Source organism: Lactuca virosa, chromosome 3 (assembly GCF_052849685.1).
Source record: "Lactuca virosa cultivar CGN04683 chromosome 3, Lactuca_virosa_CGN04683_v6, whole genome shotgun sequence".
Lineage (NCBI taxonomy): Eukaryota > Viridiplantae > Streptophyta > Magnoliopsida > Asterales > Asteraceae > Lactuca > Lactuca virosa.
The window spans coordinates 443,569,031-443,593,424 of NC_136428.1; the positions used below are offsets into that span (position 1 = coordinate 443,569,031).

A 24,394-nucleotide genomic window follows, 5' to 3' on the forward strand; every position below is an offset into this window, starting at 1 on the left:
TGGTGCAAAATAGGATCAAGATCTCATGCATAAGCTCAAAACTCTATAAAACTCCAGATCCATGACCTTAATCCATAAAAGGACCCTGTGGATCCATAAAGTTGGCAACTTTATGGAACCCTAACATTCTCGCAAGGCAAAACATGAAGAAAAACCACGGAAAACCTAGATCTAATTACTTGGAATCATAAAACAATGAACTTTGAACACTCACAAGGGTCCAAAAGGCGAGAAAGGATGGTGGTGAAGCTTACAAGCTAAAATGGTGTACCAAATGCTCTCTTCTTCTTCTTTTTTGCTATAAATCACCACAAATGAACTTAAAATCAACTATGAGGATTATGGTTTCAAGGGGGAGTGTGAGGAGGTGATGGAGGCTGAGGGTGGGTTAACCCTAGCCCTCAGTTCCTTTCAATATGGGATAAATCCCCCAAAAGTAGGGTTTGCCTCGCAACCATGTCTCACATCGTGACCCATAAGGCTTACGTCGTGAGTCTCAAAGGTGATGCACGTTTTGAGATGCCATCATGTGACCTAGGTTTAAGCCCAAAAATTAATTTAATAACTTAACAAGATGATTACCTGAACTGGATTAGAAAGGAAGAAGGTGAGCTTGGTTTTGGGCTCAGAGAGAGGGAGAGAGAAAGGTGGGATAGGTGGGCAGTTTATTTTTATTTTAAATAAGAAAATAAATAAATAAATGGAAAAAATAAATCATAGATGTAAATCAATCTTTTTAGTTTGAAGATGATCAAATCCACACCAAATCTACAAGTTCATAACTTATTGGACCAAATCCAAAGAAAATAAAAAACCAAGGACCAATTTACAATTTTTTTTAAATAACAAAGAAAAAAAAGATGTAGTTGCATTATTTTTCCAAAACAGAAGGACCAACAGTATCGATCTTAGCAATTTCAAGGGTTCACATGTTAAGTTCATTTCTCGTCCAAGCCAAATTCTGGTAAACCCCTGATTTCTCACGACGGAGATTGTATAGTTGACACTTGATAGAACTAAACATGGCGATTGCTGCTCTCTTTCAGTGTTTTATGCATCAGTAAGATGACTAGAAAGCACACCAGACCTCCAATGGAGCTCGATCTAGACGCCTTCTTGCAATCACACGACACCACGGGCAGTGACGACGATGATCAGCACCACGGCAGCACCGTCGATGAACTTCTCCTCATCGACTCTGATGACTCTTCTCCTTCGTCGTCTCCCCGATCGTACCCTATCTCGCATGACGTAAGTATCCCCCAAAGCAACACTAGTCCAGTTGATGCCAATTGCTCTGATTCCTCGCGACTAACACCTCCCCAATTAGTAAACGATAGAGATAGACAATCAAAGTTTCGTTCAATTAGTCAAATAAATTCAGGCGACACTTTCAGTGTTTCACGACAATTGCCTCCGTTATTCGGTGCCGTTAGGTCGAATGCTAAGCCTGGGGCTGCCCTTGCAGCCGCTGCAGCAGCTTCGCGGTCGATTCCGACCCCACATGCGGCTGCCATTAAATTGCGAAGGGAGAAGTCTAGTATGGAAAGCTTGGATCCGAAGGCCAGTATTGGTTCTGAATTATGCTATGAAAGTGGCACAGGTTCAGAAGTTAGTCATTCAGATGCGAAATTATTCGAGGAAGATCTTAAACTGGAGAATTTAGAAACCGCGCCAGTAGAATCCACTGGAAGTTTTGAAGTCAGTGGGGAAGTAAATCCTGGAGATGGAAGTAGGAATGGGTGGAGAATTACTGATGAAGATTTCCCATGTGAGGAGATGAATATAGATATGGCTAAAGCCTCAGAAGTGGATAGTTTTGCACTTGAGTTTGGTGATGATACTCGTAGTTCTGCTGCTAAACCACAGATTAGCTCTCCTTTGAATAACGAGGATGGGATTAACAGTACCACGTCAGTTTTAGATATCAGTAGTAATGAGCTCATTGAAGGCAACCATACGGAATCTGCACATATTTCTACCTTATCTATCGCGGAAATGTTCCCTTTTTCCCATGAGCACGTGAATGCTAAAGAGGTTGAGGTATCATCAGAAGGTACAAAACTCCATGAAAATAATGTGGAATTTGGCCTCCAAGCAGAAGGGGATGACATGCCAGCACAAAGTGATGTTTCTGTTGGCATGGACGGTATTCTCCATCAAGAAAATGAAAAGAATGATGGAAGGACACAAGCATTGAAGCCCCTTCAATTTGCTGAGGAGCTTGAAAAGAAGCATGCTTTTACTGGTTTGCATTGGGAAGAAGGTGCAGCTGCTCAACCAATGAAACTTGAGGGTGTTCACAGAGGATCAACTGTGTTGGGATACTTCAGTGTCAGTACTGATAACACCATCACCAGGACAATTTCTTCTCCAGCATTTAGGCGAGATCATGGAACCCCACAAGCACTAGCAGTTCATCTTAACTACATTGCAGTGGGAATGTCGAGAGGGGTGATTGTTGTTATTCCCAGCAAATACTCTCCACATTATGCTGATAACATGGATGCCAAGGTTCCATTTACATGTACATGACTCTTCTTCTGTGTATCGACCTTACCATCTAAAAATAACCTTTTATATTTTCAGATGTTAATGCTTGGATTACAAGGTGATAGATCTTATGCCCCAGTCACATCCATGTCCTTCAACCAGCATGGAGACCTCCTTTTTGCAGGATATGCTGATGGGCATTACACTGTTTGGGATGTCCAGAGGGCCTCTGCTGCAAAAACTGTCACTGAACATAAAGCTCCAGTAGTACACATGCTATATCTGGGGGTGGATTCTCAAGTGGCTCGTCATTTCAACATAGTTAGTGGTGATAGTAAAGGTGTGGTTAAGTTGATTCGCTTTTCTTCATCTTCATTTTTCAATAGGTTCTCAACTTCTAAAACCTTGGTAAGTCCCTTACCTTTTGTCTGTATGTACTTGATTCATGTCTATCATGCCTAACTGTTATCAATCAAAATAGACACTTCTTGATGAAGCAACAAGCACGGTTGTTTGCGCTTCACCTCTGCTATCAGAAGAAAGTTCTGGAGGTTCTTCCAGCATTCCAGGAGACTCGACTTTAGGTGAAGAAGGTGTGGTCATATTTGTCACTCATCAATCTGCTCTAGTGGTATGGGTTGACAAAAGACTACATGCATTGCATTGCATAGTGCATACCATATCTTATTGGTCTTTTTGTAACAACAGTAGCTGTAATTTATAGGCAAAAGTCATTTCCAACACCCCAGAAGTTTACGCTCAACTTCCTAGGCCTGATGGGGTCCGCGAGGGTTCGATGCCTTATACTGCTTGGAAATACATAGCCCCTTCACGTGTTGGTAAGTTACAAATGGACCATATTTCAATCTTTTTTGGTGATATCATATGATGATACTTTCTTTCAGTTTCAGATAATGTACAGCTAAAAGAATCTGAAACTGCTCCACTCCTTGCAATTGCTTGGGATCACAACGTACAGGTTGCAAAATTGGTCAAGTCAGAACTAAAAATACATGCAAAATGGACCCTCGAGAGTTCAGCAATTGGGGTAGCTTGGCTGGATGATCAGGTAGTTTTTTTCTTAAGAGAAACATCAGTTTGCCAATACTCATCAACAAAGATGTTAATCACAGATGTTAATGGTGCTGACATCAGCTGGACGGCTGTGTCTGTATGCAAATGACGGGAGTTTAATACATGACACAAGTTTTGATGTTGATGGAGGGAGAGGAGATGATGTGATTGGACATCACACCCATTTCAGCAATGTAGAAAAAGCTCATCACAATTGTATAGCTGTGAGGGGGGCTTCTTTATATCTTCTTGGGCCCACACATCTTGTGGTGTCCCGCCTTCTCCCATGGAAAGAACGCATAGAAGTTTTACGAAAAGGCGGTGACTGGATGGGTGCTTTCAACATGGCAATGATGTTGTATGATGGTCAAGCCCATGGTGTGTTTGACCTTCCTAGAGCATTGGAAGATGTGCAAAAGACAATAATGCCCTACATGGCTGAGTTGTTGTTAGCGTATGTAGATGTGGTTTTTTCTTATATATCAGTGGCATTAGGCAACCAAAAAGAAAAGATGGATTCGGAGGGTGATAGTGTTTCTGTGATAAAAGAGCAGTACACACGTGTTGGTGGTGTTGCAGTTGAATTCTGTGTCCACATCAACAGAACTGACATCCTCTTTGACCAAATTTTATCCCGGTTTGAGTCTGTTCAACAAAAAGGTACATCATTCATTATGCATAAAGTCTTTTTCCATTTTTTCTTTTTATTTCATCTGTATTCTTTAAATTTTGAGTAGGTGGGGTTCACGTTTTTGACTATCAAGTTTCTGGCTCTGGCTTAATATATATCATGCAGTTTTTAACTTTTTATATTTAGAGTGAACTGCAATTTTGCTCCCTGAGTATAGATTTTCTTTTTGCAAATTTGGTCCTTATTTGAGGTTTTTGTAACGGTATTGGTCCCTGCTCCAAGAAAATCTGCTATGTTCAGGGACCATAAATAAATAGTCATTTTACTTGGAATAGAAGAACCTCAAATGAGGGCAACATTTGCAAGAGAAAACTTTTTGGGATCAAAATTGCCTCTCATATGTATGTATATTACTCTTCTGTTTTCAGAGACATTTTTGGAGCTTTTGGAGCCATATATTTTGAAGGACATGCTTGGATCACTACCACCCGAGGTATTTCTTGTTTATATCATTAGTTCAGGCATCATGAAAAATGTTATTTCTGTGAGATATTTTTTTTTTACTTAAACAGCTATTTTTTCTGTTATTGAAGATTATGCAAGCACTAGTGGAACATTATAGCACAAAGGGCTGGCTACAGCGTGTTGAACAATGTGTTCTCCACATGGACATATCTTCCTTAGACTTCAATCAGGTATACATTCATGATAACTCTTATAAATTTTCACAGCTTTTTTTTTTATTCTCTAACCCTAATATACTTATCCTTTGTAAAAATACTTACACTTTGACTTAGGTTGATTTTAATATATAAATTTGATGGATTTTCTCATTACTGTCAGTTTTGAACTTGTATGTCAGGTGGTGAGGTTATGCCAGGAACACAATTTATACGGGGCCCTCATATATTTGTTCAATAAAGGTCTAGATGATTTCAGGACACCTTTAGAGGAGCTTCTACGGGTATTTAGAAACAATGATAATGAGAATGCTCCATCTCTTGGGTATGTCATGAAATAATCATAATTTCTAAATTCAAATTTTCATTCATGCCTTAGCGCTTTTGTAAACAGGTACAGGATGCTAGTTTACTTGAAATACTGCTTTTCAGGCCTTGCTTTTCCTCCAGGTATGCTTTCTATCTAAACATATAACATATCAAACAAAAGGCTTTATAATTGCTGATTTTTTTTTTTTTCTTATTTAAAAATGTATTTTCAGGACATGGGTCTCTTTCCCCTGCACGTTTGCCTTCTCTTAGAATGGAGCTTATAGACTTCTTACTAGAACATTCTAATGCTCCAAGCACATGGGGGTTGACAAACTTATCATCAACAGAAGCGTATAAGAATCTCTATCATCTCCTAGAATTGGACACTGAAGCAACATTGGATGTTTTGAGATGTGCATTTATCGATTCAACACCAAAGGATTCTAGATCTCAAAGTCAAGATCTGATTCAAAAGACTGTAGATGTTCTTGCTCTTGTTATCAAAACAGGCAAAGCTATTAGCACATGGCCTTCAAAGGATGATACAGGTCGTATACTTGAGTTTATTTCTCATTTTGTGGCCTGTGGAGAGGCTAAAATCTCAAAGGAATTACTAGGTCAGATATTCGAGTATTTGACATTAGATGCTAGCATTCCGCCAAATATTGAAAGCAAAAATAACGACATCTGTAAAAAAAGAGAAAAAGAGGTCCTAGCACTTTTGGAAGTTGTCCCAGAGACAGATTGGGATGATAGATACTTGTCAGACATGTGTGAAAAAGCTCACTTTTACCAGGTTCTAACCATTCTCTCTCTCTCTCTCTCACACACACACACAAAGCGGATTGCAATATGTGCCTAACAGTTGAGTTCATGTATTGATATAGGTTTGTGGCTTCATTCATAACAGCAAACATCAATATATAGCTGCTATTGATAACTTTATGAAAGATGTGGATGAGCCAATTCATGCTTTCTCCTATATCAGTAATTTATTGCAACAAAACAACGACAAGAGGCCTGATTCTTTGGAGGCTGCAGTCATTTCACGAATCCCACATTTAGTACAATTAAGCAGGTTTGTTGTTCTTCTAGTTGTCCCAGCTTTTTACTCTTAGTTGCTTTTTTTTTTTTCTCGATCAAGTCCTGTTAACCTTAAGTGGCTGAGTGGGTAATGATGTTTGTCTGGAAAAAATGCTGTGTACTTGAGGCTGTTAACCTTATAGACTGAATAAACCCTATGGAATGAGAGAAAATGTTCATTTTATCCTTACATTTGAAAAACAATTTTTACATATTCATCGATTTAATGTGAGAGGAGTTGGGAGGAAAAAATGACAAATAAGTAAAGGCCTAAAGGGTGCCAAATTTTTTGGCTTAACCCATTAGGTCCAGATTAAGTGGTTAACCCATTAAGCCCTAAGTAAAAAAGGAACAACCCCATAATGCTAGGAAAGTTTCCTAATTATATGTTATGACAAACTTTTGCAGAGAGGGGACAGTTTTTCTAGTTGTCCAACATCTTTTTCAAGAATTCCAACAAATCTTACTGGACCTTAAGTCTCACCCGAAAAGTCTCTTCCTCTACCTTAAAACAGTTATTGAAGTTCATTCAAAGGGCACCCTCAACTTCAATTCTCTAACAAAAGGTGAACCAAGGGTAGAGAATCAGACTGACAGACTACATGATTTCTTAGAAAAAATCTCCGACTTCCCAAAGTTTGTACGTGAAAATCCAGTTCACATAACTGATGAAATCACTGAGATGTATCTTGAGGTAATTGACCTTTTTTTTTTTAAAAAAGAAAAAAAAGTAATTACATTTTTGGTCCTCGAGTATAGTTGATTTTTGCAATTTACGTCCCAAAAAGTTCTCTTGCAATTTGGGTCCTTATTTGAGGTTCTTGTAACTTTTTTTTTTATTCCCGTTTCAAATAAAACAACAATTTTGGTCCCTGATTAAGTGTGATTTTTGCAGTTTTGGTCACAAAGGACCAGAAATGTAATTTACTCTTTATAATTTTACAATGTTGGATCTGAAGTAGGGTGCCGTTTTCATGTGCAGTTGCTATGTGAGTATGAACCCAAATCTGTCCTGAATTTCCTTGAGACATGTGAAAGCTATAGGGTAGACCATTGTCTACGGTTGTGTCAAGAATACAGGATCATAGATGCTGCTGCTTTTTTATTAGAAAGAGTTGGAGATGTTGGAACTGCTCTTTCATTCACACTTTCTGATCTCATGGACAAATTTCACATGCTTGATGCTGTTGTTCAAAGTGTATATGATTTCAATGCAATCATGAAGAAGAAGGAGGTCCATTGCTTTTTACATTATTATTATTATTATAAATATATAAGAAACGCAACAATATAATATTCGTTTGTTTATTAATTGTAGGTAAATGACATACTATATGTTGTGTATACTTGTGTCGGACTGTGCCAAAGAAACAGCTCCCGGTTGGATCCCAATGAGTCTGAGGCCCTCTGGTTTCAATTGCTTGACACGTAAGCCACCACACACACACACACACACACACAGAGTTTTAGATATCTTCCCACACCACATGGTGATATAATAATGAGTAACTTAGTGTAGCTGATTTTTGCAATTTTGGTCTGTATTCGAGGTTCTTGTATAGTTTTGATCCTTGTTCCAAGTAAAAATGACTAAGCTGATTTTGGTAGCAAAATATAGTCATCTTACTTGGAGCAGGGGCTAAAAACCTCAAATAATTGCAAGAGAAAACTTTTGGGGAGCAAAATTGAAAAAAAAAAAATGTAATTTGTGGTGTGTTAATTGAATTGCAGATTTTGTGAACCGTTAACAAATCCAAATCCAGGCGTAGGTGGAGATAAGAAGGATTGTGGAAGTAAGTCTAAGTGGAAGATCAAAGGGTGTGATGAAGGTGGTGACATATTGAGAAAATTGTTTTCTATTTTTATTAAGGAGATTGTTGAGGGAATGATAGGATATGTCCGGTTACCAACCGTCATGATGAAACTTCTCTCCGATAACGGTCATCAAGAATTTGGTGATTTTAAGGCTACTATACTTGGAATGCTTGGAACATATGATTTCGAAAGAAAAATTTTGGTAACCTTTTATTCAATTTACATTTTTGGCCCCTGAGTTTTTCAATTTTGATCCCAAAATGTTCTCTTCCAGTTTTCGTCCTTGAGCTTTTTGTAACATTTTCCAAGTAAAATGGCTATAGAGTAGATTACATGTTTGGTCACTGAGCAAATCTGTTTTCAATTTTGGTCCTAAAAAAGTCTCTTGCAATGTTGGTCCTTATTTGAACGTTTTGGTCCCTGTTCCAACTAAAATGACTACTTTTGGTCCTGATTTTTGCAACATTGCTCCCAAATAGTCATTTGACTTGGAACAGGGAGGGACCCAAAACGTTACAAATAAGGACCTAAATTGCTAGAAAAAAACCTTTTGGGATAAAAATTGACAAAAAAAAAAAAAAAAAGAGACCAAAAATGTAATGTACTCGTGACTATATTTTTTGGGACCAAAGTTGCTAAAGTCAGGTATAGTGAGGAGAGGACCAAAAAGAAGCTCAAATGCTTTTTGGGACCAAAAGGGGAAAAATGTAATGTACTCTCATAAATCCAGGACACTGCAAAATCTTTGATTGAAGAGGATACGTATTATACGATGCGATTACTTAAAAAGGGAGCTTCTCATGGGCATGGCCCACAAAGCCTTCTTTGTTGCATATGTAACTGTCTACTTACTAAAGACACTTCTGCCTCTGGAATTCGAGTGTACAACTGTGGCCATGCAAGCCATTTGCATTGTGCACCACCGGGGACAGGGTCACGTACAAGTGGAGGTGGTTGTCTCATTTGTATGCCAAAAAATAAGGGGATAAGGTCGTCTACTGAAGTTGGCTTAGTGAGTAGGCCTTTATCTAAAAACAAGTCTTCGCAGGGGATTGGTGGGGTCCATCTACACCTACACCTACACGAGACCGATCCACTTGATCGTCAAATATCAAGGGTGAGTGCACTGGATACTCATACTCATACTCATACTCATTACTCATACTCACACTTTGTTTTGTTGTAACAGTATGAGATATTGAGTAATCTTCATAAACAGAAAGAGAAGAGGACGATGGTCCAAGTGGATAACATTCCACAGTTGAGACTTGCACCACCGGCTGTTTATCATGAAAAGGTGAAGAAAGGAGTTGGTATGTTGAGAGTGGGAGAAAGCAGCGATGGAATTGGAATTGGAAGTCAGAAAAATACGCAAATTAAAGATCTCAAAAAAACTAAGGGATCGGGTGTGCGCTTTCCCCTAAAATCAAACATATTTGGTATGTTTCTTTTGTAGTCTCTCTGTTTTACGTAGACATTTTTTTTTTTTTTTTTTTTTAACGTTCATTGCTTTGCTTTTTTAGGTAAGGAAAAGACCAGCAGAAGGTGACATGCGTAACTGCTGTTGCATAAGTTATATCTAACATAAACATAAAGTCGAGCAAACAGGCAATCTTACACATATGTTTCACCCCGGGATATTGATTTTGTTGTATATCTTTTTTGTAGTCTTCATTTGTAAAAGTGTGTCTAGTCTAATGTATACTGTATAGAGCGTAGAGTTAATGGAGGAGGCATCTTTAGTTTCTTTGTTGTGGTGTGAATTGTGATTGACATGTATAATAATATTAGAACTTAATTCAGATGGGACACGATTAAACAATTTTGCATATCCACTTTGTCTTTGTAATATATTTAAAATATCTTCTCTATATCTTAGAACCAAGTTGAAGTTATCATACAAGGGTTCTGGGTATCATCATTTGTGATCATCGGCTGAGATATAAGTTGAAGTAAAAAAGACTATTGAAAATGTCTGCAGAATATGAGCTTGAAACAAATTAAAGGTCTAATCGGAACCATAATTCTATAGATGACAGTCCCTACTGGATAATAATTCGTTTCGCCCTTCTTGCATGGGGACTAAGCAGGGAAGTCACCACACCTTTAGAATCAAACTCGATGAAAACCCCTCTCCGTAACAACCGTGGCTAAACATTTTCTTCTCTTTGTATCCTAAACAGTCCCATTTTCTTCTCTTTGTATCGTAAACGGTTTGGACCGAGGGTGTTGAATTTGAACAATTTCTTGCTGAAAACTATTTGTACCTTGCGGGAAACCATTGTTTTAGGAAGAAAAAAATGAAGCTCGAGAGTAAGAGCAAATGTGACTTTGTAGTTGATATCAAATTCAAAGAAGTTTTTGTTTCTAAACCCTCTCATTCATCAAGAAGATAAACTTCAGTTTCACATTTTCAACTCCGATAATTGTGAGAACCTGCGAACTAAATGACAACCATTATATATATATATATATATATATATATATATATATATATATATATATATATATATATATATATATATATATATAAATCCCGTGGCCTTTAGGGAACAGGAAACTCTTTCCTTTCTACATTTTGTCACATTTCTTTTCAACTTTTTCTCCACATTGCCCCATACTTTTTTTTGCCCTTCTGCCACCAACATTCCAAACTTCTCATTTTGTCACATTTCTTTTCAATTTTTTCTCCAAATTGTCTCATATTTTTCTTTTTGCACTTTCCCACCAACATTCCAAACTTCTCATAATAATATTTTTTTTTTGCATTTCTGCCACCAACATTCCAAACTTCTCATTTTGTCACATTTTTTTCAACATTTTCTCTAAATTGCCCAATACTTTTCTTTTTGCACTTTGCCACCAACATTCCAAACTTCTCATAATAACAATAGTTTTCTTTTTCCGTCTTTATTTTTTGGGCTAATACAATTAGTTTACTCGACTTAATATCTAAAGCCCATTAACCCTAGAGGTGCACAAAAAAACCAGTTCAAAATCCGAACCGGTCAAAGAACCGGTAAACCGGTTCACGATGAACCGGTCCACGATGAACCAAACCGGTTTAGGAACCGAATTGCTGGTTTACACCAGTTTGAGATTTTAGTGATTGAAACCGGTTTAGTATCCATGAACAGGTATAGAACCGATCGAACCGGTTTAGAACCGATTGAACCGGTGTAGATAGGTTCGACTATTTTTATGAATGAACCGGTTTAGAAACGAATCGATTTACGGGTGAACCGGTTTTGACTTCGTTGACCTGAACTGAACCGGTTCGAAAAAAAAACTGGTTTCTACATCTCTAATTCACCCCATGCAGAGCATAGTTTTCTTTTTCCGTCTTTATTTTTTGGGCTAATACAATTACTTTACTCGACTTAATATCTAAAGCACATTCATCCCATGCGGAGCATGAACTTCTCCTAGTTAGATTAAAAAACAAACGATTGATGATTGATATGTGCATATTTGGCTATATATTTAGTATAGATTTTTGTTATTTATTGGTTAATTTATTGCAATTTATGGACAAAAGATACTTAATTGTGTTTAAATTGTATTTTCAGTCCGAAAGATATGCTCGGAAGCAAAAGGAAGCAGGAGATGCGATCGGAAGCTCGGAAACTGAAGAAAGAAGGAAAAGAGCCAAATCCTGAAGGACTCGGCGAGTCTGGACGTTTACTCGACGAGTACCAACGAATGTTCACGAAGCAAAACACAAAGTCCTTGCCGTACACGGACTCTATAGAGGGGACTCAACGAGTCGGTTACCTACTCGACGAGTAGACTCTGTTTTCTGAAAACTATAAACAGAAGTCACATTCCCGAATTAAGGCTCTCTGGAATTTTTGGGAGAATTACTTGACGACCAAGAAGGCATCTGGAGTTTTGGAAATCGTGAGAGAAATCCTAATCTTCAAATCTAAGGAGATTCAAGGCAACATAAGTTTACTTTTCACTTTATTCTTGAATTAAACTATGGTTGAATTGCTAGACTTCGTTTTTGGATTGCTATCTACTGTAATTATGAGCTAAATCTTATAGTTTCTGTTTAGGGTAGATAAGTTTATAACTATGGATTGATTTATGGTAGGATTAATTGTTTATTGGTGAATTTTATTAAATTAAGCTTGTTAAAGAACCTTATGCATTAACCATAACTATTTTCAGTTAATTGACAAGTAATTAAGCTGCATGAACATCTCTTAATTGCTTACCTCATGTGATTTATGTGAAAACATTATTATGTGCCTAAGAATAGTGAATGTGAAACTAGGGTTAACTAGAGAATGGGTAAATTAATGTGTGAGCTTGTGTGATAAACCATCAACAAGAGGTTAATTGAATTATTAATTTGATTAGCTAATTACAAGTCTTATTTAATCCGAATAATTCAACTAGGAAATTCATTAGTTTAATCACTTGATCACTGCTTAAGTTAATTTGTTTCCTAAGGATTGGTAATAGCGAATGTGAATCTAATCACCTTAGTCGGTAACCAATAACAATTAATCCATTGCACTTGTCATAAATCAACCATAGGAGTAAACGAATCGAACCTAAACAGAAACCTTTCTATTATTGAATTTAGTTAGTTTTTACTTGTTTTTAGCTGATTAGTTACTTAATTTGCGTGTTAGTTAGTGTGTTAAAGTTTCTAGTCTTGTAAAACTAGAGAAAACCTTTTACTTTTATTACTTGTTTAGTTAATTCTAGTTATTAGTTTAATTTCCGTTCCTCGAGTTCGATACCCTACTTGCTCAACTATACCACTAAAAGACAGGTTCATTGCCTTTGTGTGTTTAAATTACATTTTAAAAATATGACTAAAACCAGTGCATTTTTATACACATCAAGTTTTTGGCGCCGTTGCCGGGGAACGGTTCTAAAATTAATTCTAATTTCTAGTATTATCGATCCTTTGTGTGAGATCCATCTTGCACAAAGTTACTGCTTTAGTAATTTAGTTATTAGGTTAAGTTTTCAGTTTTTCTGTTTTTAGAACTTTTATTTAATTTATTTCTGTTTTAGATCTGTACTCGCCGAGTGCAGTTGAAGCTACTCGACGAGTCCATCGCTGAATGCATAGTTTCGTTTTTAGTTTATTTTTGTTCTTTTTACGCGTGTTTTCTGTTTTGATTGCAGTACGTTTATGACTAGAGGAGGAGGTACACCTTTGATTCCACCACTTGAAGACCCGGAAGCAACTTTGAGAAAAAACAAAGGCAAAACCGTAGGAGAAACCGCAACATCGAAGAATTCACCGTTGAAGAATATCAAATCTATTTTTAGTAAGAAAAAGAGCAAGAAAGTGGGAGAATCCAACATCTCTTCAGTGACGGACGAAGACCCGAAAAAGGAGGATACCGAGTACGAATCTGAAAAGGAAGAAAGCGAATTTGAAGAAGGAAGCGACATAGAGGGCGAACTAGCTAACAACATGGCTAACATCGATGAAGTTCCCATGGGTGAATGAAAGAAAAGGATGTGTGACGACACCGGCCCAAGACTCATGCAACCCGCGATTCCTGCAACTGCCACCTTTGAACTTAAGGGCCACATACTTGCTCAAATTAAGGAAATTCCATTCTACGGGAAGGATCATGAAGACGCATACAAGCATCTTGAGGAGGTCAATGACATAGCCGACTACTTCAATGTCCCTAATGTGGCTCGCGACACTGTTTTGCTACGTATGCTACCAATCACATTCAAGGGAGCCGCGAAAGATTGGCTGAAATCACTCCCTCCAGGATCCATCACTACTTGGACTAAAATGAAAGAGGAATTTATAGACCAATTTTGCCCTCCCTCAAAGATAGCCAAATTGAAGAAAGCCATAGCCAATTTTGAACAACAAGCTGGAGAGTCACTATATGAAGCATGGAAAAGATACAAAGGCTTACTAAGGAACTGCCCACATCACGATCTAAACAGCCAACATGAAGTCTCCATTTTCTATGATGGAGTTGTTGGGTTATGAGCATTCTAACACTCCTAAGTGTACATGCAACCCTAAATACCTTGGATCTATGTTTTCTCTATTATACATACAATTATGAACATCCAAGGTATTACCCTAATCTAGCATACAAAATAATAAATATAACAAGATAGAATACATACCTCTTTGATGTAGAATGTCTTCATGAAGCTTGAGTGCCTAGTGCCCCAAGTGTGACACCTCAAATGGTTCACACAACACCAAATACACTTGGAATAACTTGAGAGAAACTTGAACACTCCTTGAAATCGTCTAGCCCTCGTATTCACACACTAGTGCACGATTTCTTGAGCCATGGGATTCTTTTATATGGTGGCTATTAGGGTTACACCATGTAACTCATAACTTTACCCATTCCTTATGCTCCATGGATTTTAACCTCCATGGAGTATCCATGGGTCACCCCATGGACTTAGTCCAACATAAGGAATCTTGGATCACAAGCCCACATATATAAGAATGAATGATTTACACAATCAACCCATATATTTAATTAGTCTCCTTTTGATCACTTAATTAATTCCGAATTAATTCTTGATCAATACTAATTAAATAACCTTATTAATATATTAGAACTTATAATATATTAACCAACCTTAAGTGTTATTTCTCTCATTATAGTCTATCCAAATGCATGATGCCATGCAACCCAAATGGACCATGCCGGGTCGGGTCAAGTCTTACCAATTATAGTTATGGACTTAGACATTAATCCAACAGTCTCCCACTTGGATAAGTCTAAAACTATTATTGCGTATGACTTCAGGAACCGATCAGCGATCGTAGCTCTCAAAAGCTTATGTCGAACTCTGACCTTGTCGATGAACTCTGACCTTTGTCAATGACTTGTCCATTAGATAAGGGATCATATATTCCTCCATTCTAGATATCATATGGACTGAGACATGGATTATCAATCATTCTCTCTGTCCATTTGTTGTTTCCCGATTTCCGATTCATGATGACTAACTGATTGAACAAATCAAATCAGTCCTGGCTTGGCCAAGCACTCACATGTATCATCTTTAAATCATCGAGGGGCCCACAAATATCGCTTTTATCCCGAAGGTAAAAGGAATGGATAAACTTCGACTCATATGGCTTGTTCTACTACTTGTTGAATCATACACAAAGGCACGTTTTATAACATCGAGTTACCAATGCGTTTTCGTGCAATCAATGTATAACCAACTCATAGTAACAACTCATATCTCTAGGTTTGAAGAATATAAGATATTATCGTCTCATGATCACTCGTGATAAAATCCATGAAGTGATTCAAATGAGCGCGGGTTGAATCCAATACTCAGAACTTATGAGCACTCATGAGTGTTGTAGCACCACTTTGTCCACCAACTTGGACCTCTACAAACCAACCCATGACAGTCTTGATTCATATCTACTTCCAACATATGACCGACTGTGGATGGTTTGAATAACTTAATCATTCAGGAAGAGCGACTTAGTTATTTTGGAAGTCAAAACATGCAAAGTGAAACACAAGAATAAATGAATCAAACATGGTATCAAACCCTATGAATATAAATAAACACTTTTATTTATCACCATACTGATTACTCATTATTCATTGTTTCGGTTTTATCAACTTTATACTTGAATTTAAAACAATAGTTGTCCCATGCTCCAAGCATGTACACTATGTTTTCTAAACACTAGTCATGCCATACACCAAGTATGCATACTATGTTTGTCTATGATCTTTACTTTGTAAAATAGATCAATTGAACATCACTCCAATGATCCTCTTTTCACAGTCCCAAATCCTTACTGCAAATGCAAGAATTCCAAATTCATGCCATTTACTGAAATCTGTTAGATTCTAAACTTATATGCATTGATCCTCTTAATGATTATGCACGAAGTCAGAAAGACTTGACAACAATCATTACAGAGCATTCCAAAGGAGATCAGCTCCTTGGAAACATCCTTCTTTCATTAAGTTTCCTAATCTTACACAGATTGAATAATTTCTAACTTTGAAACATTTCCATATTCCATTTTGACTATCACTTCTGAACAAGAGTTGCCTCCTTACAGATTATGTCAATATGGTCCTACCAGAATTAACATTATACTTCCAACTGTCCTTGAGCAACCAATCTTTGGTAAACCTTAGATTGTCCTTGACAATTGCTTAATCATTTTAGTCATATCCAATTCTAGACCTTTTCCCTTCATAATGCCCCAGGCATTTGGAAAATTTTAGAAAGGATGAATATAGCACATGTAATCGATCCTATATCCGAAGCATATGGGACACGATTCATGATGTCTCACATAAATACTAAACCAGTCTTTTGCTATAATATTTCCATTTCAATTTGCCAAGTTCTCAAAATTCAGATTATGAAAAGGGATGCCGTAATCATAATCGAATTTTAGAACGCAAATAATGGACCCATAAATAGAATTTCCTTATGTTGAGCCATTCCAACATGAAATTCATATATATATCCTTGATTAAATACGATTAAAATCTCAATCTAAGCTTTTAGAATTGAAATGAAGTATAATTTCCTCTCCCTTAATTATAGCAAAACAACTTTTTCAACCCCTGCAACCTCACGAATTGAAACTTTTGTTTTCTATAATTAACATTGCTAACTTGCAACCTTTGTCATAATTATCATGCTCCCACTAACATGATGATTATTAGCATAACACTTATGCTCCCACTAGCTTTGACATGTACTCAGAAATCAGCTGACTTTCTTACCAAAGTTCAGATTTCTGATACTAGATTGTTTTGATAAAACTTTATCAAAATCATACACCTCTCTTAGATAGCTCACATGTGTGTCTAAACAATTTTAGAACTATGAAAAGGGATGCCGTAATCATAGTCTCAATTGTTTAGACCTTTGCCACTTCTCACAAGTCCATGTTAGTGTGCCGGTAAACCACACACGCTCCACTAACGACTTTGAGAATGCAAATATCACAATTGCTATCTAGCTAAAATCTACTTAGTGAAAGTGTTTCCTCACCATCATTTTCATGAATCGGAGAGAAACCTTATGACACTTAGATTTAATAGTGTATGCGTTCTTATCCATGTGAATTTGTCAAAACCATAATCACAAGACAAGGTTAGTGACAAATCCAAACTCATATTGATTAAACTTGTGCAATCTTAAATTCTTGCCATTTGGCAGCTCAGGTGCTTGCCATTGCTTCCAAGTAGTTGTGCAACCAATTGAGAACTCTCAGAACTCCTATGCAAAGCCAACTTGAATAGGCACAAAAATTTCAACACGATAGGTTATAAACCTCAAGTCGTGTGCTAGTGAAGGACTTTAGGTTTTATTCTTGATTAAGTCTTGAAACTTTCAAGAGCTTTAAGACTCCCACTGTCCTCTTGACATATAAGACTCCCTTGTCAAATATTCAAGAGATAGTGCGGATTCTTTATCAAGACTAACACTTTACACAATTGGCCTAAGTTGGTCTCTGTTTTATCCAAAACATCACAACTTACCAATTTCAAATGTACAAGAGTAGATAACCTTTTACTCTTACATTTGACTAGTGTTAACAAACCCTCTTTAAGATATGTCACTCAAGTTACAATCTTGGAGTATGACTCTAAGAATTGTTTTGGAACGAAGTATGACTCATCTTTTTGATTTAACCATTTCAACAATTCATGACTCCTCTTCTTAGTCATAAGAATGCACTAAGATGACTTTAGAGGACCAATTGTGATATGGTATCTTAATCATTAAGATGATCATAAACATGATACTAAAGTACTCTTCCATCTTCTCAGATTTGAGAAACTTTTATCTTTCTGCCATACTTTGATTCTTCTTATTCGTTCTGTCTCACATTGAAACTTCTCCAATGCTACAGACTTATACTTAAACTTATAAGTATAACCATATTTACTGAACTTAAGTAAATCATGACGAATAGTCTTCTTGATCTTTTGTGGTGGACTTGACCAGTGCACAAGAATGTGTACTCGATCCCTTAGTCCTTTCCTTATTCACATAAGGAATTAGTCTTAATTTTCCAAGCTGAAAGATCTCATTCATCATACTATACAACTTGCATGATTCCAAGTTTCGGTCCAATTGAACCTTGGGTGATGAGAATCTTTCCTTATTTGGTAATATTAGACACTACCACAACCGAAAGAATCAAATCCATTTTTCCAATATTGCTATCAATGGAATCTTATAAGCAACAACTTTTCACAAATGCCATTGTAAGGATACTTAAAATAAATAAAATCAAAACCTTTTTCTTTTATTTTAAAACTTTGCGGAAAAACTTATCCTTACAATCCATATGAAAACCTTGTTGTTATCTATTCCTAAGCAATATAAATATCATAACTCTTAAGTAATAGCCCAAAATTCTGATCACCGAACCATGCGATTGAAATCCATCTTCGCGATCAGAATCAGCATGTACTTAATAGAGTTAGACAATGGACTTTACCTGAAGTAGAGCCAAACTTATTGACTTTAACATCCTTAGGTAAATTTGGCAGCTTCATAACCAATGCCCATTCCTTTGGCAATAGTTACCTATGGACCCTTGATAATGGGACTATCTCAGACTTCGCCTCTCTCTTTACCATTGGGTCAACCGAGTTGACTATGGCCGATCTCTTTCCATTGGGAAGAGAGAGCTTTACTGGATATCCAATGTCATCATTGTCAATGTCCATAGCGTTTTAGGAAGTTGATCTTAGCAAATAGATAAGATCATTAAGGGTCTTGTCTTAGTCTGTTTCATAGGATTCCCAAAAGAACTCACTATGTGACTTAGAAAGTAGTTGAGCCACCAACTTTCTCAAGACTTTGACACCCAACTCTCCCGGCTTGTCAATATGTGACTACATCTCCAAGATGTGATCACACCTAGACCTTGCCTTGCCAATAGGGCTTGAGTGACCTTAAACTTTTTAGGAACTTGTGGGTTAGGGAGAATAATTGGAGGAGGTGAAAGAAGTATGATATCCATGGGACATCATCTTCATTTAGGAAAGCTTGTTTCAAGAGATTTGGGAAGATCATAAATGTCTAGACCGGACATCATTTTGGGAGATATTCAAGATAGTTGATTTAAAGTCCTTAATATGACACCCAATATGAAATATTAAGGCTAGGACCCAACAAACTATTTTATAACTTAGAAGAGGGATGCCGTAATCCAAGCTATAAAATATTTGAAGGTAGGTGAATGACGATTCACCAATTTCCACCATGAAAAACGAAATAATTTATTAGGTTTTAATTGGATTTGAAAGTCCTAGATCTTTGAGATTCATTGAACTGTTCAAAGGCATGTTTCAATCTCGAGTGTGCCCTTCAGGTTTTGTGACTGGGATGCCGATGATCACAAAACAAGGTGTGAATAACCATGCAAATATACTTGGTACCCTTAATATTTACCCCTTAATCAGTGTGCCGGTTAACCACACACGCTCCACCGATACTATGATAAATATTAAGTTACCCTTTGCCTACTTTGTTAAGTCCAGGTTAGTGTGCCGGTTAACCACACACGCTCCACTAACGACTTAAGCAAAGTGCAAAGTGTAATTTCATGGATTAGCACCTTATTCACATTTTCCTAAGTAACTAAGATTGGGAATTTATAAGTGTTTAGTTACTTAGTATTTATCATTAATACTTTTAATGAAAGGAGAATTATAGTCCTTGTCCTACCCGTTCGGCTAACGACCCTCCACCAGTCAAGGAAGCGGTGGGTGAGAGTGGACACCCATTAAACTGCCATTTTATAGGCAGTAACCTTATACCCCCCTTATAGACCGGCTTCGTGAATGAGGCCTACTAACGGTAAGACTGACTTTACTCTTATACATATATATAAATATTATTAACTTATAATATTATAAAGTATAAGGGTTGAATTTTAACTTTTAAAATTCTAAGGGCTAACTTGGAATTAAAGTATTCATAAGTGAAAACTTTTCAAATTCCAAAACTTGAGGGCAAGTTTTGAAACTATTCAAAACTAATTAATTCCATAACTTATGAGTTTAAAGTAGTTTTAATTAAAAAAAAAAAAATCTTCAAGTTCCATATCTTGAGGACAAGTTATGGAAGACTTTAAACTAATTAATAAAAAAAAATAACTTTTTTTTATTGTAACTTATGGAACTAATTAAGGTTACACTTTTTTTTTTAATTTAATGAAGTGACTCTTGAACCTCCATAACTTGAGGACAAGTTATGGAGTCATAAAACCATTTAATTAGAACTAGACTCTTCATTTTGTAACCTTTGCCAACTTTTATGAGTTTTCTGATTCTTAAATGTGACTTTTCATATAACTTGAGGACAAGTTACAAAAACACACTTTGGAATCAACTCTTAGATTAAAATGGATTGAAAACAACTATTTCACACAACATTTCTATTAATCTAAGAACCTCATAAGAACAAGATAATTCAAATCATCAATCTTCAAGAAATTAGCATGAACATACAAACTAATACAAATCTTGAAATTATGACAATTATCTTAGAAATTGGATTAGCATGAACATTACCACATCAAAAACAAGTTTATAAGTCCAAAAACATCTTAGGGTAATGTTCCTAGTCCAATTCCAGCCAAAACAATCGAATATATGCATCCAACTCGATTTTTCAGCTACTTTTGCAAGTATAACAAGAAAACAAGCCTAGGCTCTGATACCACTGTTGGGTTATGAGCATTCTAACACTCCTAAGTGTACATGCAACCCTAAATACCTTGGATCTATGTTTTCTCTATTATACATACAATTATGAACATCCAAGGTATTATCCTAATCTAGCATACAAAATAATAAATATAACAAGATAGAATACATACCTCTTTGATGTAGAATGTCTTCATGAAGCTTGAGTGCCTAGTGCCCCAAGTGTGACACCTCAAATGGTTCACACAACACCAAATACACTTGGAATAACTTGAGAGAAACTTGAACACTCCTTGAAATCGTCTAGCCCTCATATTCACACACTAGTGCACGATTTCTTGAGCCATGGGATTCTTTTATATGGTGGCTATTAGGGTTACACCATGTAACTCATAACTTTACCCATTCCTTATGCTCCATGGATTTTAACCTCCATGGAGTATCCATGGGTCACCCCATGGACTTAGTCCAACATAAGGAATCTTGGATCACAAGCCCACATATATAAGAATGAATGATTTACACAATCAACCCATATATTTAATTAGTCTCCTTTTGATCACTTAATTAATTCCGAATTAATTCTTGATCAATACTAATTAAATAACCTTATTAATATATTAGAACTTATAATATATTAACCAACCTTAAGTGTTATTTCTCTCATTATAGTCTATCCAAATGCATGATGCCATGCAACCCAAATGGACCATGCCGGGTCGGGTCAAGTCTTACCAATTATAGTTATGGACTTAGACATTAATCCAACAGGAGTAAATGTGACAACCAGGCAACTCCTTGATTCGCAAGGACCACTCACAAAGAAAGCACCCCCCGTGATAAAGGCTCTAATTGAAGAATTCTCTAAGCACGCTAGAGAATATCACAACCCAAGGAATGACTTAACTCGAGGGGCGGTGAATTCTATTACGGATGACATGGCATCAATGATGGCAAAATTAGAAAGCATGGACCGAAGAATGACTAAGATGGACCAATCCATCCATGCCATTAGAGTGGGATGTGAAAATTGTAGAGGGCCACACCTTACTAAAGATTGTGACCTTGATGAGAACGGGAACCGGAAAGTGCAGGTGTGTTATTCAAGTGGTGATAGGTATGATAACAATTGGCGAAAACCCAAGAAAGAATGGCCACCATATGATGAGTACAAAAAGACAAGGGAGGAAAAATATAAGCGAAAAGATAGAGGCTTTTATCAAAAGGAGGAGCCGGTGTATGAAAAGAAATCAGATTTGGAAGACATGCTTATAAGATTCGTGGCCGCATCCGAGAAAAGACATAATGATACCGATGCTGAAATCAAAGATCAACAAAATATGTTGAGAGAACACCAAATTATGATGAAAGATCAACAAGATCTGCTTAGGAATCGGCAAGCATCTATTCTCAACATAGAAAAGCAGCTGGGCCAAATTGCATAACAAGTGAACGAGAGACGACCAGGTGGACTTCCTAGTAATACCGAAAGTAACCCAAAAGGTGCACATATAAATATCGTGACAACTAGGAGTAGGAAGATTATAACTCCTCTGGCCCCTATTCAGCAAGAAGATCCTAAGCTGGTTCAAGAGGAAGAAGCAGAACATGAAGAATCACAAATTCCCGACCCGACTCTCCGAGTCGAAGTTATGGACTCGACGAGTCCCCCACCTGAACAGAAAAACAAGCCTCCTGTTAAGCCATATCAGCCTCCACTGCCATTTCCAGCTCGAGCTAGACAAGAAAAGAATGATGTTGACTACCAGAAGTTTCTGGAACACATAAAGGCTCTTCAAATTATATGCCATTCATAGAGGCGGTTGCACAAATGCCTAAATATGCCAAATTCCTCAAGGAGCTTCTAACTAATAGAAAGAAGATGGAAGAAGTGAAGAAAGTGGTCCTAAATGAGAACCGTTCAGCTGTCATGTTGAACAAACCGCCTAAGAAGAAGGATGATCCGGGAAGCTTAACCTTGCCTTGTCAATTCGGAAACTTAGCTACCATTTATGCATTGGCTGATTCAGGGGCAAGTGTAAATCTCATGCCGTACTCATTCTTCAAGAAATTAGATCTTCCGGAGCCGAGGCCAATTCGAATGGAAATTCACCTAGCAAATAAAACGGTCACGTTCCCAAGGGGAATATGCGAAGATCTATTGGTAAAAGTTGAGAAGTTCGTGTTCCCCGCGGACTTCGTAGTATTAGATATGGAAGAAGACCCTCAAGTCCTGATCATACTTGGAAGACCTTTCCTAAACACCGCGAGTGCTATAGTTGACATGCGAGATTCTAAACTTACTCTTCGGGTGGGAGACGAATCATTAACTTTTGGGGTTGATCAAGCCATGAAGCATGCAAGGAATAGTGATGACACGACATTCTCGGTTGATATGTTGGAAGAGTTAATGGAGGAATGGAATGAAGATGAGCCAAACAAGTCCACCGTCACCCTTGAAGAAGAATTTGATGCTGAAAGAGACCTGCTGGAAATAGAGAGACTGCTCGAGGAAGCTGAATATAATGATCTGATCAAAAGTGCAGAACACCCGACTCGCCGAGTAGCCTCGACCGACTCGACGAGTCCATTCGAAAAAACCCGATCAGTCGTGAATTTTACCCAAGACTCAACGAACCCCCCCACTGGACTCGACGTGTTCAACATTCAGAACACAAAAACTGAACTTAAAGCACTACCAGATGTAACGCCCGGGTTTCAGGGCTAAGCATTTTAGACGATGTAATAGTCTTTGTCAACTATTGTAACTCTTTTTGAAGTAATAAAGATGAATTATTTGAGTATTATGTGAATTATGTGCATTTATATGCTTATTACTTATTTATAAATTTAAAATAAATAAATGATAAAAATAAGCGTCAAAACTAATGTGTGAGATAAGCCCGATATCTTTACATAAAGTTGTAGTGGTCGAAACAAGGATTCTGGGGATATAAAGAACGCCGAAATCCGAGTTATAACGAAGAAGTTATGACCCATCGAAGTTTCGCGACGGAACCGGCACGACACCGGGAAGCGTAAATAGTGAATTTACGATAGAAGACTTTTTTGCCTTAGTAATCTAAACAAAAGTCATAGAATATGTTAAACCGAGAACATCCATAAAAAGAACGCCCAAATCTGACTTCGTATGAGGAAGTTATGAATTTTCTAAGATTTGGCTTAGCAGTGCACGACCCAAAACTCGAATTTTAGTTCGAGCGGTTTTTGGCTTACGCGACCTAAATGAGAGTTGAAGATCTCATTAATAGGAACTCAACGGTAAAAAGACAGACGAAAACGGAGTCCGTATGAAGGAGTTATGAATTCTTCGCGGTCATTTAACAGTCTAATCTCCTCCTACTGTTAAATTTAAGATACATCAATAATTAGCCGATGGAGTCAAAAAGAAAGTTGTAGATCTTGTTTTAACCTACGCGTGGATATAAAGAACATCGAAAACGGAGCTCGTATGCGAAAGTTACGGGGTTTAGAAGTCGGCAGGGTGCTGCATCGAAATGGGTGACGTGGCACAATGTAGGCCACCCACGTTCTGCCACCAGAATGGTGACACTTGGCCATGGACTCGACGAGTTGGGCTGCCAGCCAGCCTA

The 24,394-nt window shown here is 37.2% G+C and overlaps 1 protein-coding gene and 1 non-coding gene across 3 annotated transcripts; one reads left to right on the top strand and one right to left on the bottom strand.

Moving 5' to 3' along the window:
- Positions 1-956: 956 nt before the first annotated feature.
- On the top strand, positions 957-9,910 carry SETH5 (transducin family protein / WD-40 repeat family protein). 2 transcript variants are annotated; one of them, XM_079087174.1, is made up of 19 exons: positions 957-2,514; positions 2,590-2,901; positions 2,975-3,124; positions 3,218-3,332; positions 3,399-3,562; positions 3,627-4,227; positions 4,627-4,691; positions 4,792-4,893; positions 5,061-5,203; positions 5,273-5,328; positions 5,421-5,986; positions 6,078-6,268; positions 6,682-6,967; positions 7,256-7,507; positions 7,592-7,701; positions 8,005-8,290; positions 8,819-9,205; positions 9,278-9,527; positions 9,612-9,910. In XM_079087174.1, the coding sequence occupies exons 1-19, from the start codon at positions 1,066-1,068 to the stop codon at positions 9,635-9,637; spliced, it is 5,511 nt and encodes a 1,836-aa protein (XP_078943300.1). In that variant the 5' UTR covers positions 957-1,065; the 3' UTR covers positions 9,638-9,910. The 2 variants fall into 2 exon arrangements, with proteins under 2 accessions (XP_078943300.1, XP_078943301.1); XM_079087175.1 differs by having other exon boundaries at positions 3,405-3,562.
- A 4,005-nt stretch (positions 9,911-13,915) lies between these two features.
- On the bottom strand, positions 13,916-14,022 carry LOC145167970 (small nucleolar RNA R71). Its single transcript, XR_013741568.1, has one exon. It is a non-coding gene; the product is annotated as a small nucleolar RNA R71 (small nucleolar RNA).
- Positions 14,023-24,394: the final 10,372 nt, after the last annotated feature.

Excerpts from the sequence above, each read along its gene's own strand:
- SETH5 (XM_079087174.1), top strand. The coding sequence starts at position 1,066 with ATGACTAGAAAGCACACCAGACCTCCAATGGAGCTCGATCTAGACGCC. Across the intron at positions 3,563-3,626 it reads TAGCTTGGCTGGATGATCAG|ATGTTAATGGTGCTGACATC; the intron begins GTAGTTTTTTTC and ends TGTTAATCACAG. Across the intron at positions 6,269-6,681 it reads CATTTAGTACAATTAAGCAG|AGAGGGGACAGTTTTTCTAG; the intron begins GTTTGTTGTTCT and ends AAACTTTTGCAG.